The sequence below is a fragment of the Corapipo altera genome, unplaced genomic scaffold (genome assembly GCF_003945725.1).
Source record: "Corapipo altera isolate COAL_440 unplaced genomic scaffold, ASM394572v1 146, whole genome shotgun sequence".
Taxonomy (NCBI): Eukaryota; Metazoa; Chordata; class Aves; order Passeriformes; family Pipridae; genus Corapipo; species Corapipo altera.
In genome coordinates, this window is record NW_020884981.1 from 1,361,984 (window position 1) to 1,379,547 (window position 17,564).

At 47.5% G+C, this 17,564-nt stretch overlaps 1 protein-coding gene across 35 annotated transcripts in view; it reads left to right on the top strand.

Annotated features, from left to right (window-relative positions):
• The first annotated feature begins 922 nt into the window (after window positions 1-922).
• MAPK8IP3 (mitogen-activated protein kinase 8 interacting protein 3) overlaps window positions 923-17,564 on the top strand; it is a 71,176-nt gene continuing 54,534 nt past the window's right edge. For all 35 annotated transcript variants that reach the window (XM_027665845.1, XM_027665860.1, XM_027665846.1 and 32 more), the window contains exon 1: window positions 923-1,309. In XM_027665845.1, coding sequence (XP_027521646.1) covers window positions 992-1,309 — 318 coding nt within the window. In that variant the 5' untranslated portion in view covers window positions 923-991. The remainder of the gene's footprint in view (window positions 1,310-17,564) is intronic.

A 17,564-nucleotide genomic window follows, 5' to 3' on the forward strand; every position in this document is an offset into this window, starting at 1 on the left:
GTCTGCTTTCTCTGTAGTGACTATAGCTGCCTGATCTTGGAAATATAATTAATTAAATTGAAACAACTAACATGTATGGAGCAAAGAAGTGCCCTAATTTTCATAGATACTGGGAAAAGACTTGCAAGTATGAAGGTGTTTGGAGGTTTTGCGTTAATAATTGGGTTCCAAAATTAGGTTCTAATACTCTTCTGGCTGAAAGCTGTCCCTCGCTCCAAAGAGTCCTTCTAGATCGGGCCTCAAATTGAAAAACACCCAATTTAGATGATGCTTCGTATGTTTTTGTGGGATAATGGAGAGTTGGAGAGATGGCGAGATGGAGAGTCTGAGCCCGGCCCGGCTCCTCTGCCTCACCGCGGGCCAGACCCACTGCGGCTGAGCTGCCCTGTGACAGCGGGAGGGAAAAATAGGAGAAAACCGACTCATTTGTGACCTTCTGACCATTTACTTTGAAGACCTCTCCAGTCTGTAGCTTGCTAACATACCCAGGAACAGCTTCTTTTCCCCGAATCCTTTGGTTTCTGGGATGCAGATCAGGCCGTGGAGATGTGGATGTGGATGTGGATGTCAGTGAGGGTGAGCCAGTGGGCCCCGAGCACAGCGCTGGACGTGCCAGGTGTCTAACGCGGGTGCCCAGAGGCGATGGCGATGGCCCCGTGCCTGCTCTGGCTCCCGCTCGTGCTCGGTGTCCCTGTGCGTGCCGCCCCACGCGTGCCCATCGCCCCGATGGCACCGCCCCGCCGCCCTTTGTGTGCCCGCGGGGCTTGGCGGAGCGGGCTGGCCGCGGGCAGGCTCGGGGCACCGGTGCTCCCCGTGTGCCGCTGCCAGGAGCCGGTGCCGCGCTGCCGGAGCGCCCCGATCCGGGGATGCTCTGGGCGGGGCCGTGACGCGGCGGGCGGGGCGGGGCGGGGCAGAGCTCGGCGGCGGCGGCGGGGCCGAGTGGAGCGGGGCGAGCGGAGCGCAGCGGGGCCGAGGGCTGTCGGCCGGCAGGATGCTGGAAATCCAGCTGGACGATGGCGGCGTGGGGGGGTACCCGGGCGACGATTACTGCTCGGGGTCGGTGATGTCGGAGCGCGTCTCGGGCCTCGCCAACAGCATCTACCGCGAGTTCGAGCGGCTGATCCACTGCTACGACGAGGAGGTGGTGAAGGAGCTGATGCCGCTGGTGGTGACGGTGCTGGAGAACCTGGACTCGGTGCTCACCGACAACCAGGAGCACGAGGTGGAGCTGGAGCTGCTGCGGGAGGACAACGAGCAGCTGCTCACGCAGTACGAGCGGGAGAAGGCGCTGCGCAAACAGGCCGAGGAGGTGAGCGCCGCCGCCCCGCGACCATCTTGGGCCGCCGCCGGGCGGGGGGACTCGGGGCGGGGGGACCCGGGGCGGGGGAGCGGCAGGGCCGGCGGCTCGGGGGGGCGCGGGGCTGCGGCGGGGCCGCCTCTCGCAGGCCTCGGCTCCGTCCCCCCGATCGCCGCCGCTGGCGGGTCCCTCCTGCCCGGGGGAGGGGGGGGGGCCCGGAGCAGCGGCCGCCGGTACCTTCTAGAAGCGGAGCGCGGGGGCGGGCGCATCCCCTGCCGCGGGGGCGCGGGGCTCTCCCCGCACCCCCCCGGACCCCGCGAGCCCGTCCCGGCTCCTCCGCCGCACCGCGGGCCCAGGGCATTGCGGCGGAGCTGCCCTGTGTGACAGCAGGAGGGGGAAAAAAAAACCAAATCCGAACCGAAAAAACTGCAGTCCCTCGGATTTGAGGAATTAGGAATTCGCTTTGTGCAATGCCAACGGCATCCGGAGGGGTCGGCGCAATTTGGGGTGTAAAAAAGTAGTTTTTCAAAATGGGTAATTCGTGCAGCCGCCTGGCTTTCTCAATGTCAGCTGTAAGCTGTTTCCTGGAGCGTGGATGTGCTCCCATGAGAGCCGGGGCAGGGCTGCCCAGCTGCGAGGGTGGTGTGGAAAAGGCTCATGAGAGATCCAACCCCTGTGATGGAGAGGAAGAAGAATCCTCGAGTTACAGAGACTCGGATGTAGACAAAACAGAGGGGAGGTGACCTGCACTCTGTCATCTTCTTGCATCTGTGCCTGTCCCTGCTGAAATCCAGAGCATAGGGGTTGCTGTTCCTCCTCTTGGAGTGACAGTCTGTGAGCTGGGATAGAGATTGGTGGTGCAAAAAAGTCCATCCTCACCACATCATCCCCGTTTCACTGCACAGCTTCTTGAAAAGAGGATTTTTTCTGTCTTTTAGACTAAGAGCAGAAGATTTAAGATTCAGTAGTCTTCCTAGTTCTGATTTGATAAGGGATAATTAATAAAATAAAATAAGTGGTAATTAATGAAATAGTTGCTGAACTGAAGAACAGCATAAAGCACTTGTAAAGTACACATAGGATTTTCATAGACATGTTCTTGTGCTTAATAATCACGTACAGGAATCTTGGTAACTCGATGGGGAGGACACTTGTGGTCCACTACTGATACTGAGAGCAAGAGCCAGGTAGTGAAAAGTTTTAGTCCTGAGTTTTAGTTATGTATTAAGGGACTAATAAATAATCTTTTAAAATTATTTTAAATGCGCGTAGGGGTTGAAAATTGATTCTGGGTACATGAGACTTACTGAATGTTGGGTAGAGACAGCATTTTGCAGCTTCTGAGAAAGAATAATTTTAAAAGTGCACTATTTATGGGGAAAAAAATGGAGTTTGGAACAGTCCAGTTGGAATGATCTTGCCTTTTTGGACCAGGGGCGATTTCTGTTCTTGAATTATTAGATACAGGATGTGTTTTCTGGAAGCAAATGTAGTGACAGCAGTTACATTCCCTGCAAGGAAACCTGGGAACTGTGACAGAACACTGTTGGCTGATGATCATGATATTCTGTTATCCTTACACACAGGTCAGTGTGAGAGAAAAAAGTGTCTGCAAGGAGACTTGTTACCAAAAAAGAATCGACAATGTGCTTTTTATGAGAACAAATGAGTATTCTGCCGCTACAAAGTCCCTGTTACAAGGTCATACATGGAATACATGGCGGCTGTTTTCCTCAGCATATAGCAGAATACGTTATTTATCGGCACCTGTTTCCCACGTGGTGCTTACTCTGCAGTAAATTACACATTATGGGGGTGAAAATCTGTGCATGACAGGGAATTCTGCTGTCCACCACGTAATTGTACTCAACCAAAAACCAGAAAACTGTTTTTCCTCCCAGAATGTGGATTGATGCTGTGAAACAGAGCCATAGTGACCGGGGACTGTCCATCCCACCTCTCCAGAATCATCAGCCTCCTGGGCTGTGCCTCAGGGCTTGGGTGAGGTCTTCACTTCTAACTGGGAGGATCCTCCCCTGGGAACAGGATTTGACCTGAGTCTTGATTCCTTGCAGTGTATGCGTACCAATTACAACAATTAAAGTGACACTGAGAGGTGAAAAACTGCTCTGTTCTCTTGTAATACCCTGTCAGAAGACCCTGAGTTATAATTACTTTGTATTAGTTTATTAGTTTCAAAGTAACTGGAACCACAAGTGGGCATTGTTCTGTGGCATTAAAATGTGTGTTGTGTTGGCTGGTTACCACTGTGCAGAGCCATCACACCTTGCTGTTCATCTTTATGCAACAGTTGTGCACAAACAAACTGTTATAGGTATGGTTTGTTAAATTAGGCTTGTTTCCAAAAACCACAGAATCATAGAAACATGGAATAATTTGAGTTGGAAGGGGCCTTAAAGATCATCTAGTTCCAACTTCCCTGCCATGGGCAGGGAAACAACTTTTCACTACATGCCATAAAGGAAAGTTTGCCTTCTCAATACTCCTCTCTTAAGACGATTCTATATATTGTCTTTTGAAACAATCTTTGCCAAAAGCAAATTACTGCTTTATTTTCTAAACACTTGGGCTGTAGAGCATTTTCCTCTTGGCCTAAAATAGGGCAGCAGAAGCACCTAAGCAAGGGGACTGAGAATAGAAGTTCCTTGGCAGGAAGGAACTGAGGCAGTGCTATCAGTCACTGTGATAATGGGGCTTAGTACACAACGTTGCCGTTTCCATGGCCTCCAGGCTACTGAAGATGTGGGATTGCACCAGATTTTCAGTGCTTTTGTTTTCTTCCATCTGTTTCATATCCTATGAACACAGGATACATATGTATGAATGTAGGATGATTATTGCTTGCATGGTGTGGTGTTCTGTGGAATCGCAGAATCCCCTAATGTGTGTGTGACCCCCTGAGATCGAGTCCCACACCCCAACTCAGGCAGGGGCAGCCAGAGCAGGTTGTCCAGCATCTGGTGAGAGTTTGAGCATCTCCACAGATGGAGACTCTGCAGCCTCTCTGAGCCACCTGTCCCAGTGTCTGACCCCATTCAGGAAAAATGTGGATCCGTGTGTTCAGATGGAATTCCATGTGCTTTCCCTCGTGCCCATTGCCTCCTGTGCAGAGCAGTCAGGCCCCCCCCCATCCTTGCTCCCTCCCAGCAGGTACTTGAGCACACTGGTCAGGCCTCCTGGACCCTTCTGGAGCAGCCCCAGCTCTCTTGGCCCCTCCTCCAGTCCCATTTACCACCTTAGTGGCCCTGGTGTTTGGGGTGGTACACACTAACACAGGGCATTTATTTATTTATTTTTGCTGGCTAAGTATTTGGTTTAGCTTGATCTCTTAAGGAAATGAAGGTATTATGATTGCTCTGTTAGGAGCTGCCCCAAAGAACTTAGGAAGCTGGTGGCTGCTTTTAGACATATTTATTAAAAAATGGGGTTACTTACACTTTTTGTGTTGTGGTGGTTTTTTGTTTGGTTAGGTTTGGTTTGGTTTTTGCTTTTGTGAAAATTGAAAGAGAAAGGCCAAGTGAGTGTCCTGCCTGGTGAAGGGACAGGCGGAGCTGGCAGCCTGCAGGTGATGGGTGACAGCAGGACAGTTGGTATGTGAATCTGGGGCAGATGGGTCCAGCAAACACACGCTGTTTCTTCCTTGGGTCTGCTCAGGGGACACGTGGGGGTAGAGCTAGGACAAGGAAAGGGCCAGGGGACATCTGCAGAAATCCCCAGGGCAAACAAGCCTTACTGGATCCACTCTTAATGGGACATATTTTGATTTATGCAAGCTGCTTTCCTAATGTTCTGGATTCTTCCTCTCTTGAAGACAAGCACCACCACATACCCTAAATGCATATTTCTGCAGAGGTTGCTCCTCACGTTGGGCACCAATGCCAAGGTGAGCATGCACGTGTGAATTCACATAAAGGCTTTCATGGGTAGTTGGGGTACATTAGTGTGACTTCTTGGAGTCAGGAAAGCCAGGTGGGCCTCTGCCAGGTGGGACGTGCCTTCAGACCTCTTGTTGCATGAAAACTGCTTCTAGGGAAATTTACGTCCCAAGGGAATGGTGGTGGCTGTCCTAAGGAACGAAAAGTGCATTAGTAGCAAAGTAAGATCTTGGTTGTTTGATTTGTGACATCAGTTCATGCTCATTAGAATGTTTAAAATGGTACTCATTTAAGATACATACAGGCATGGTGTAGAGGTGCTGATTAGGAGGTCTGGCTCCTCCAGAAAGGCTTTTGTAGCTCATGTTCTACGCTGTGGCATTCCAGCACCTGGGAGCAACCTCCACTGGAATGTGGTTGGGGAAACCTTTGTCTCAGTAGCCATGGCCGTTGTTCCCATACCCTGACTCTCCTGCTGGTCGGTGGAGGTCATTTGCTCTAACTCGTTGCTCAAGCAGGGGCACGCAGAGTGTTTGAGTATGTCCAAGGTGGTTGGAAACTCTCACCACCTCCCAATACCTCCCTGAGCAACCCATGCCAGTGCTCGTAGGGAAAAGCGGATTTCTGATGTTGAGAGGGAACCTCCTGTGTTCCAGTTTGTGCCCCTTGCATCTTGTCCTGTCGCTGGGCACCACTAGAAAGGGCCTGGCTGCATCCTCTCTGCATCTTCTCTTATCCTGCCCCTTCGTTATCCTTGTGGCCCTTCCCTGGGTTCTCTCCAGTCTGTCCCTGTCTCTGTTGTACTGGGGAGCCCAGCACTGGACACAGCACTCTGGGGTGTCCTCACCAGTGCTGAATAAACAGAGGGGAAGGATCTCCCCTTGACCTGCTGGCAAAATAGCCTAGGACACCACTCACCTCAGGGGCACAGCACTGGGTAACGTTCAACCTGGTGTCCACCATCGCCCCCATTTTTCTACCAGGCTGGGTGACCCCAGCATGTGCCTGTGCTCCCCAGGTGTGGGATGTGACCTGTGAAAGCCCTTTGCTGGCACTGCCACTCTAGGACTCTTATTTGAGAGATACCTGGGTGTCATCCTTTCCTACTTCCAAGAAAAGTAGCATCCCCATCTCCTGCCGGCATGTAGCCGTGGCCATCACTCCTCCTTACAGCTTGCTGTTTGCATTGTTATTGACATGATAAGCACGTTCACTTACCAGTAATTTATTTTTATATAATTATAAGGCTCCAGTGTTTTGTTCGAAGATCAGTGGCAGCATTTTGGGAAGAGATGGTCCTTTGTGAGAGGCACTGTGGCTTCCACAGGTACCTGAAGAGCTCTCCAACTGGATGGCAATATGATGAGCTCGCTGGCTTCTGTCTGCATCTCAAACAGCACAAAGGCTTGTGGAAATTTCCCCCTTTGTTACCAGAATGCCTTGAATATTGTCCCTCCTGGTACCCTAATTTCCTTAGGGAGATGGGGAGGAAGGATGACAAAAGTGGTGCTGTGGGCTCCGGCCTCTGGTGTTCTCCACTGTAAGTGCTTTTTCCTCTCCTGCCTTGTATCTGCTTTCTATGTGGAATGACTTGCAGCCTGGGAAGGCACTTTGTTTCTCCGCCCTGAAACCTGACCTCACAAATAGCTGATTAATGGGAGTGTCTGCAGCCTGATGGTGACCTCATAGCATCCCAGGAGGAGGGCTTTGGGGAGTAGCAGAGACCAGATAAAGAAAGGATTTGCTTTCACCTGGATCCTTTGCACAACAGGCTGGTGAAAATAATGGGCAAGCCTGGAATGCAGGCTCACTGGGTATCATATCTGTCTCTGTATCCTTCAGATCCTCTTGGTCTATTCCTGGAACCTGCAGGCACTGCCAGATTTCACCCATGAGCAGCAGAGTCTGTGTGCTTATTAGAGGGTTATTCCAATTTACCTTGAGTCCTCTTCTGCAGTTGTCTTGATTTACAAAAGCTGTTGGTCCTGGAGAAACCAATTTCTTCATTTTCACCAGAAATACTGTGATACTTGTAATGTTTTTTTTCTGCTGAGCAGGCAAATGTTGACTTACATATTTATGATACTTTCCTCCTTGCCTTTTTCCAAAATACAGCCATTTAGTTGTTCAGAAGTAGAAAGCAACACAAGTGTGAGCATCTGTAGCGATCCCACCATGTCTTCTGGGTGAGACAAATCTGATGTTATGGGGACATCAACCATCATGTCTCAGTTTTCTCATGTGCCTTTTGTCAGTGATTTCACTTGAATGTGATTCAGAATTGATCACAGTATTGTAGGTTATAATTAAAACTCAGCAACTGAAGATAATAAAATAAATTCCATATATTTAAAAGTAACAAACAGGAAAAGATGTTTCTGGAGATTCCTGTGTTTCAAATTTGTATATATTTGAGTAGGCAGGTTTAGTTATTTTAGATATAGATTCTAATGTTCTCTTTTCCCTCTGAACTGGTAAAATAAACTCACTAGCCATCCTTACAGCCTCCTGACGATGTCTTCAAGCTGAATTATCTGTCCCCAGGCTGAATTGTCTCACCTTTCGTAGACATAACTAATGTCATCAGATAACTTCTACAATAGAAGTTACTTAGTAAAGAAAATAACTTTGTGTTTCAAGCACTGCTTATGTCATACAAATAAATATGTATTAGACAGGCAGGTTCGTGTAAATTTTACTGTATAAAAGAGATAACTTTCTACCCCATGGTGTGCTTGATTTGTGGAAACCTCCACCTTGCACCCTGTGCAGAATAAACAATGTCTCCTCTCTGAATTAGGCTCTGCGTCTGTGTTTAGAGAGTTCCTAAAATCAGACTTTGGCCTATGATCAGCACATTCCCTGTGTGAAGGATTGGCAATCTTGGGATTCTGAGCATGCCTTTCATTACAAAACCTGTACCAATAAAACTAAACAGGATTGTAAGCTAAAGATTTACCATCCTATCGTGTGTCTCCTGATGCAGGACTGGGATCGATGTTAATGCAGATAACAGTGATGGAGATAATTCCTTCCTTCCCTTGAAGGTGGACTGGGAGCATTTGATGGGGAATAAATCAGTGGTGCCTTTTCTATGCTCAGCTGCCTCTGCCAGCAGCAGGAGGGTTGGCTGCCATTCTGGATTGGGTCTTGTCCCACCCCTGACCATACGACACCAGGGCAGGGACCATCTGCAGAGGTTCCAGAGCAGCAGCCGCTCTCTTCCCTTTCCACGTATGATTCCAGTGTTGTGGCAGCCTCGTCCTTTGCGCATGGCTCCCTGTAGGGTGATGCAGCACATAGTTGGCTTGGAGTGGGGTGACAGCATGGATGGAACCAGGCTGGCAGCAGTGATGCATCCTGTAGGATGCAGAATGTGCTGGGCTATTCCTGGACCTTGGCTCCCGTGGGATCAGCCAGTGCTGGCTTTTAGCTGCAGGAATGAGGTGCGTCCCACTGCCAGTGAGAAACCAGGCTGGTCTGATGGAGGATACCCAGTGCAAACTGAGAGCTCAAGTACAAACTGTGGTGCTTTAGGGTCAGGCAGAGGAAGCCAAGCTCTGAGGCAGGCAGAAGCAGCTTGTCATTCCCTCATCTTTTTTGATCTTCTCCCCATCACAAGTTTGCGTACAGAATACATTTTTTTTGATGAAAACTATACATTTTGTTAGCATATTAGAGATGATGTTATAGGACCAACAGCTGTTGGAAAGCCACTTGCTAAAAACACGTGATTAGTTATTCTAATTTTTTCTAATAAATGGTATGAATTCTACACTGATGAGATGAAATTTTTTAGAGACTCTTCTGTTTACAAGTTATTAAATTTTATTAATTTAAAGGTGACTAACAGAGGGAATTTGTGATTCTCTTTTGCAGTGGAGACTGACCGTTATGATACGTATTTCTAAATAATTTCTCTATGAGAAATCAGGCTTTCCACATGTAATGCCCATCAGTCCTTGCCATCTGGTAACCTTACTTTATTCTCACTAATCTTGGAGGGAAAAAATCTATATCCAAACACAGATCCTTCGTACAAATCCTCTTTATGTCACTCAAGCTTATGGCACTTATTAATATTCATAAATATCAATGTGTTCCTAAAAATTACTTTTAAAGTAAAATAGCGAGCGAGCACTATGAGCTGTTACTTTATTTAACAAGCAATTCAGGATAATATTCTGAATGTGAGTTCCTGATGATGATGAGGGGTGATGGCCAGGTTTCCCCTCAACCGGGTTACCTGCATGAGTCAAGTCGTGATCTCCAAATGGGCTTTGATGAGAAGTTTTTTTTTCTTCGTGCAGTGAAGCAGCTGCTGCATTGTCCCTTTCTGTTTGTGGCTCTGCAGGTGGATTTGTCAGTGATACTGTTGGGATGTGCCAGATATATGAAGGAGAAGTTACCACCAGGGTTCAGGAAGCAGAGTTGTAAGAGAAAAGCCAAGGAGGTCTGGGAAGATTTGACCTTACTACCATTGCAGATGGATTTAAATCATAGAATTACAGAATGGTTTGGGTTGGAAGGGACCTTAAAGCTCGTCTCATTCTACCCTCCTGCCACAGGCAGGGACACCTTCCACTATCCCAGGTTGCTCCAAGCCCTGTCCAACCTGGCCTTGGACACTTCCAGGGATGGGACAGCCACAGCCTCTCTGGGCAGCCTGTGCCAGGGCCTCACCACTCTCACAGCCTAGAATTTCTTCGTAATATCTAACCTAAACTTGCCCTCCTTCAGCTTAAAGCCATTCCCCCTTATCCCATGAAGGCTGGAAAGGAACTGTGATGACTGAAGTTTCAAGAAAAATGCCCAGACAGTCTTCGCCTTTCTGAGAGTGATGTAACTTTCCATCTAGCAGAGGCACCTTGGCACCTCTGTTCTTTCTCTTGCCCACTGAAGAGGATGAAGATGGCCCACATCTCCATCACTGTTGGTTGTCACTGAGGAGGAGGCATGGGGTATCCCAGCTGAGAGGAACTGCTCTGTTCTTGTTTTTATCTCCTGTACAGTCCTGGAGCTCCCATGGGGAGTGCTGGCCAGCCTGTGGCTGCTCTGTATTGGCTTCAGGTGGTGAGGTGATGTCTGAGCAGCCAGCTGGACCCTCTCCTTCCTTTCTCAGGGGGAACTTGCTTGGTGTTTTCAGGAGACTGTGCTGTGGTACTTGAGCACTTCCCATCACCAGTGTGTGTGAGCCTTGTAGGCTCAGCCTATGCCATGCTGTGCCTGTCACACACGCTCAGCTTGTGTCACACTGACTGTGTCCTGCCTTCTCTTACTGCTGTGCAAGGACCAGCAGGTGCATGCAGGCCTGATGTTACATCCGTCTGCTACTCCTTCAACAGGGCTGTCAGCTCTAGTCCAGCCTTTCAGAGACAGAGCATCACTGTGAGATTTCACGTGGATCTCAGGGAGACTGGCAGCTCATCTGTGTGTGTCCAGGGACACCACACTTGGGCCATGACACACACAGTGGGACTTTGTATTTTGTGGTAGAACATACCGCCTTCTCTTCAAGGAGGTGGTCAGCTTTCCGAAGGGATGCATTGGGTCTGCAGTTCACCTCGCAAGGCTGTTGGGTGTCAGGGTGTCTGGAATGATATCCGTGAAGCTGTGTCTTGCCTAGCAGGACAGATAGCTTTAGTTCAGGATTCAGTGGGAAGCACTGGACCTTTTGCTCCTGACCTGGATTGTGACATGGTCTCCAGAGTCATGGAGAGCTGCTGATGTCTGCCTTTACTCCCTAGCTGGAAGGGACCTGCCCAAGGCAGAATGTGGTGCTGAACTGAGTCTGACAAAAACAGTTTCAGGCTCTTATTTTTCTTTCCTGTTCTACCTGGGCCTTGACCCTCCCACCCTCAGCCACTTGGTGGCATGAACATAAGTTGCTACTTAGTGCCAGAGCAAACCTGCTTGTCCCCCTCAAGAGGGGAAGCATCAGAAGAGGGCTGCCTGTCCTTCTGCCTGCTGAGATTTGTGGAAAGGTTTTTCTGTTGAACACGTACCAGGTTGCTCCTAAAAGATAATTGTACGTGGTAATTGTAAGTCCTGATTTAAAATAGGAAAATTTACTGATCTTTTAATGGTTGGAGAAGTACCTTCCCTTCCCCATGATGGGAAGAGGTTTCATTTCACCATTTCATTTCATTTTACCTCTTTCTTTCACCAATCAGTGATAGCTTTTGAAAAGAATGCAAATATATGTTTTGGTTGAACTAAACCAGAAATCTCTATTTACTAGTGAAACTGGAGAATTTTACTTTGGAGGGGCTTCCCAGCATAGTGTTTCAGCAGCTTCAGGGACATCACAGAATCATTTGGGTTGGAAAAGACCTTCAAGATCCAAGTCCAACCTTTGACCTATCACCACCTTGTCACCTAGACCATGGGATTAAGTGCCTTGTCTAGTCAGTTCCTGAACATCTCCAGGGATGGTGACTCCACCATCTCCATGGGCTACCACGCTGCTCCTGTGCAGGAGTTGGGGTTATCCATCAGGTGATGGCTTTTGTCCTCATTCCTTCCTCAGTGACTGTGGCTTCACTGGGGAGCTGTTCCCCCATTCTGGGGCCTTGCCCTCCCACCAGCCTGCTTCCCTTCTGTTGAAGTCTCCATGGCTGCTCTGCTGCTCACTTGCACGTGGTGGTTGGCAGATCTCCTGCTCACTTTGTTACAAACTTTTAAATCTGTAAAAAAATGACTTAAACACCTCTCAGGATAGTTTTGTGGTTTAACGCAATTTTTCATCACAGCCACCTTTTGTAGCAGCATTAAATGCAACTGCAGCATTTTTGTAAATTCCACTTGTTTGAACCACTGCCCATACTTCACTAGCCCCACCTTTGTGCCCCCACTCTGTTACTTCCCTTGCCATCCCTTCAGCTGGGTTGCTTTTGTGGTGAGTAGTCTGAGTTCAATCAAAATCACCACATAATTTACACCATAATGCCAGATGCAAAAATATGTGCAAATATATTTTAGCCCTCACAGATGAAGACAGCTTACACTACCAGCTTATGTAATTTTGACTTTTTTCCCTTTTACAATGTTTATTCCATTAATATTTGTTTCACTATCTGTTGTTATCAATGCTCTGTCTCTGCTGAACATTTAAAACCAATGCATTGGTGTCTTGTCTCCCTGAGTGGAGGCTTGTGCAAAGCTGTGCAGGAGGCAGAAAACTTCAGTAGTGACTTCAGTAGTGCAATATCGTACGTGAAAAAATAAAGAAAATATTTAGGAAGAAATTAAGAACAGAGAGGGCAAAATTTGGACACTGATTGTTGGATGCTCTGCACTTGCTGCATTTGGGGTATGATGATCTCTGTGATTAGAGGGAAAATTGGCATCTATGCTCTCGATATAAGGAAACTTATCTTAAACTAGTACTTACCAGGTAATTTTACTGGGAATGTCTCTGTCCAAGTGCCCAGCTTACATAGTACAGCCTGCTGTGGAACCAGTGTGTGAAGCAGGAGGTCACGCATGGTGATGATGCAAGGTCATGACGTGATGGGTGTCCAGCGTCCACTCAACCTATTAACACTGAATGGTATAAACTATGTTTATACACACATATTAAGGTGATATTAGTATTAAAAATGTAGGTAGCTAGAGCAGGTATAGCTACACCACTGGGCACTGTCTTGGTTTGAGTTACTTCAGACTTGAGCCCTATGGACTTCTTACTGCATGGTAATTTTTGCACCAAATCTGTAGGTGATTTGCCTCCAGCATTCCCAGGAACACCCACTCTTCCTTAAAAACTCAGGGCAATAGCACTGGAAGGGACTTCCTGAGTCAGCATGTCCAGTCCCTGGGTATTGCAGGCACTTGAGTTACATAATGTGTTTCATAAATACATCAAGCTTTGGCTTAAAACCATTAGTTGAATCTCCTGCCTCTACTTCTTCCTTCCTCTAAATTGCAATGGGGTTGTTCGCTGGGTTTTAATTCATGGCGTGGTTTCCCTGGCTTGTTCTTGTACTGGCACTGTCCTTTATGATTAGTGAGTTTTGCCCTATCAAATATTTATTTATTTGTTGTGTTAATGGGAGCTGGTCCTGTTCTGTCTGGTCTCTGCTTGCTGTGTGTTGGAGCCAAGCTCTGTTCCCTTGCCAAAGAAGGCAGGTTTGCTGGGCTGTGCCACGTGTCCTGCTAGTATGGAGGTGCCCATGTGTCACCTGGCCAGCCTAGTCTTGTTTTACAGATTCCCTCATCCCCCTTTCCTTGAGTGACCCATAGCCGTATCTGGTGCTTGGGCTGATCCTCTCTGAGAGGCAGGAGGAATAACAGGTGATTATTTTCCAGGGACATCTCACCTATGTCTGAGTTATGAATGCTCTCCGTGGGTGTCCCAGTATCACATGGCCTTTTTCAAAGTGCTAGTAATGAGGTTTATGTGAGGGCCGTCACCTTCCCTAGCACAGTCCAGTGCTGTTGGTATGGCACAGAGTGGCGGAGGCAGCAGCATGTCCGTCTCCTCTGTGCCCTCCTCAGCTGCAGTTGCGTCTGGCCCAGAGCACGTCACTGTGGGACTGATTAACTGATGGTTCTGTCATCAGCTTCTTCTTCTCCACCCTCCTCCTCACAGCAGAACTGGCTATTCCCATGTGCATGCCCGTGCCCTCAAGTGCTGTTCAGCCCAGCATTGCTCTGGTCTCCAGCATCATCCAGTTTTTCCCTATGATAATTTGTTCTCTTTAGTGACACCTCCCGGTCTAGTGTCATCTGCATGACTTCAGTCACACCTCCTTTCCATCAGGCCGTTCTGATGGAAATAGGGTCAAGGCTGTTCTCAAGGCCAACTGTCCCTTCTTTGTGCACCCCTTTCCTTCCCTGCATCTGCTTTCCCAGTTAACCTTGTCATTAGTCCCATTGGGAGATGGCAGCTTCTGAACGGGCAAACATGGTCTGGGGCAGAGCTGGAGCAGGGTCCAAGATACGGGAGGGTCCCTCTGTCACTCCTGACTGTGCTGGAGGGCCAGGCCAACTTCATGGAGCGTATTATAAGAGAGAAGTGATCCTTCTTTGGAGAAGGCTCAGATCCTTTGGAACAGGAATATGGGAGATTGTAATCTTTGCATACATTGACAAAAAAGACATTTAGTTCACAGAAGACACTGAAAGTCCCATCTATGACTGTCGAGTATTTAGCAGATAAGAGACGTCATTTTGACTTCCCGAAGTTAGCAGCAGGAACAGAAATCTTTTATCCCCAAGCTTTGCAGATATAAAGGAAATGTTACTTCACTAGAAGGTTGTATGCTTCCGTAGAGATTGGAATGTTTCTTCAGGAGTGCATTTATCTTTGAGGATAGCAAGGATTCAAATACAGGACATAGAGCATCTTTCCATCATGAAGCCATGTACTGTGGTCGTTCTGGGCTAATGAATTCTAAAAACTAAGTTAAAAATACAGTTAAAATGACATTATAATGTGTTCTCTTCTACAATGTTTTGGCCATTCTGCTAATAAATGGCTTTGTTCACTGTCAACTTTATTTGAGGGCAGAGACCTCAGCCAAGGAAGGCTGGTAGTTATTTTCCCATATGAAATGCTTGTTTATGTGTGTCTTCATGTGATTTAAGGTTACATATCATAAGTGTTTTTATATCACAGCTGCCACAACTGTGATGGCATAATGGCCAAATACACCCAAAATGAGGAACCCCCAAAGAGCAGAACCAGAGACATTAGAGAACACACAGAGCAGAGCAAGGGACATTGGAGAGCACAACTGGAATTTACTGAGATTTATGATAAGTGCAGAGTAAGGTTTTGAACAAATATGAAATTTGAGTTGGTGAATCAATTACCTGTGAGTTTTAGTAAGTGTGGTCTAGTTGGGGTTTTAAATTGTTGATTCCTCATGTCACAGCTGCAGTGACCTTCTGTTCAACTTGTGGCCTCTTTGCCAGTGCAGTGTGGGAGGGTGAAAGTTTGGCCTTTTGAGCTGTGTCCTGTAACACTAATGCGTGAGAGCATCTTCTGTTTGCTGTAACTGAAATCCTTCGGGGATGGAGAAGATACAGTTTGTTACCAGAATTTACACTTACTGATGGTGTGTTTTCTTGTGGCAACAGAGTCAGAGGTTTGCTCTACAGATGCCATGGCTACGATCTCCTGGAGCAGGGTCTGCTGAAGGCAAGGGCCTTCCAGGAGAAAGGTTGGCATTGCATGGGTCTGTAACCTCGAGGCACTGAGGAGCAAGATGAATGCTGATCAGGTGAAATGCAGGGAGCCTCTTTGTACCTGTATGTGCCACTGTTCTCAGGGAGCCAAAGTGTTTCTGAAATCCATGTCATGTTAGGTACAGCAGGATGGAAATGTAGGTATGTTTTTTATTACTGTGGGGGGCTGATGGCCATGTTGTCCTGTTTGTGTGAAGGTCCACTTCAGCTGTTGCGACCAGCGAGGGAGAGCAGCTTTAAATATTTGTAAAGTCAGTGTTTTCCCAAGGGGCACACTAAATATGTATGTTCTACCTCTCTTCTTGATAGAAACTGGGAATGTTTTCATGCAATGAAGTCAAGGTAACATTGGTGTAAGGTAGACAACTCAATTTCTTAATCTTCTACTTCAGCTTTGCTAAATAAATGACTTTATATAAATACCTATAAGGATAAAAAGCTGAACATACAATCACATAATAGTTTGGGTTGGAAGGGCCCTTAAAGCTCATCTCTTTCCAACACCCCTGCCATGGGCAGGGACACCTTCCACTAGACCAGGTGAATCCAAGCCCCATCCAAGGTGACCTTGGACATTTCCAGGGATGGGGCAGCCACAGTTTCTCTGGGCAACCTGTGCCAGGACCTCCCCACCCTCACAGCCAACAGTTCCTTCCTGATATCCATCTAACCCTGCCTTCTGGCAGTGGGAAGCCATTCCCCCTTGACCTGTCCCTCCAGGCCCTTGTCCAAAGTCCCTCTCCAGCTCTCTTGGAGCTCCTTTAGGTACTGGAAGGGGCTCTAAGGTCTCCCCAGAGCCTTCTCTTCTCCAGGCTGAACACCCCCAGCTCTCTCAGCCTGTCTCCAGAGCAGAGGGACTCCAGCCCATGGAGCATCTTCATGGCCTCCTCTGGAATCTCTCCAGCAGCTCCACGTCCTTGTGCTGAGGACCCCATATCTGGAGACAGCTCTGCAGATGGGGCCTCACCTGAGTGAAGGTGAGGAACAGAATTCAATCCCTCTCCCTTGCTTCCCGTGCTGAGAGGAGGAAACCAGAGCTCAGCTTTCACCCACAGCCCTGCAAAGGCCTGAGGGTCAGGTCTGAGCTGAACCCCAGTGCTCCCTTCACTGTGCCCCCGCTGCACACACTGCCAGCCCCCACAAATTAAGGCCATGTAATGAGATTTCTGCATCTATGTGCATCTCTGCTTGATTCCTCACTGATGTGATGATTTCTGATGATATGGTACTATTTTTAGCCATTTTCTTCCTTCACAGGAGGCAGGAAAGCAAAAAGCCAAGCAATCTGCATTGTACCACTGCTCTTCAGAGGAATAGTCCTTCTTTAGCCTTAAGATGATTTTATGCTAGATATTTTTCCTGTAAAATGTAGTGTATTAACCATTGTTGTTTGCCATAATCCTGGGTTATTACAGACCAGTGACCCTGCTTGAAATCTGGGGATAGAGCCTAGCAGAAAAAAATGCATGTGACTTATTTTTATATATAGCTGTTTAACACTCCAGTTCTCTTAGATGACTGAGGTGCTTAGCTGTTTCATTGTTCATATTCAGAAATTATTCTTTGAAATTAAGAGTCGAGGCTCTGGAAAAAAATGAGAAAAAATAGTAAAAGTATTAAGACCGTGGTCAGCCTTGAGAACTCCTGCGAGTGGGAGTCCTTTCCAGTGCACCCACTGAAAGCAAAAAAAAGTACTTTTTCTTAACCTTCAGTGGAATTCTCTGGTTCATTTTATTTCTGTTTCCTAAATGTCTTTACTGCATCTCCATCCAGTTGGAGCTGGGAGCTGTGAATCCCTGAACTGAGAGTCTGAGCTGAACTCCATGCAGTGAAACCATCAGGGAAAACCAGTTGCAGTACCTGGCCCCGGGAATGAGAAACCAATGAAATCAAGGGCAGCTGCAGCAACAGGCTCAGCCTGGGATGCTTCACCAGCACCAGATTTTTTTCTTGCCTCTTGGCAGCACTAAAGTGAAAGAATGCAGTCAGCAAATTTGCAATGCAGTTTTAAAACTGGGCATTGAGATTGTGTCACAGTGCTTTGTGGATAGTGTATTTGGTTATTTTAAAATGTATTTTAAAAGACCATAAGGCTATGCTGTTTGATTGTTTCTTTGGGGTTTTTTTCCCCCTACTTGACTTCATACTGACAGAGAGCAGGATTAGATTGAATATTG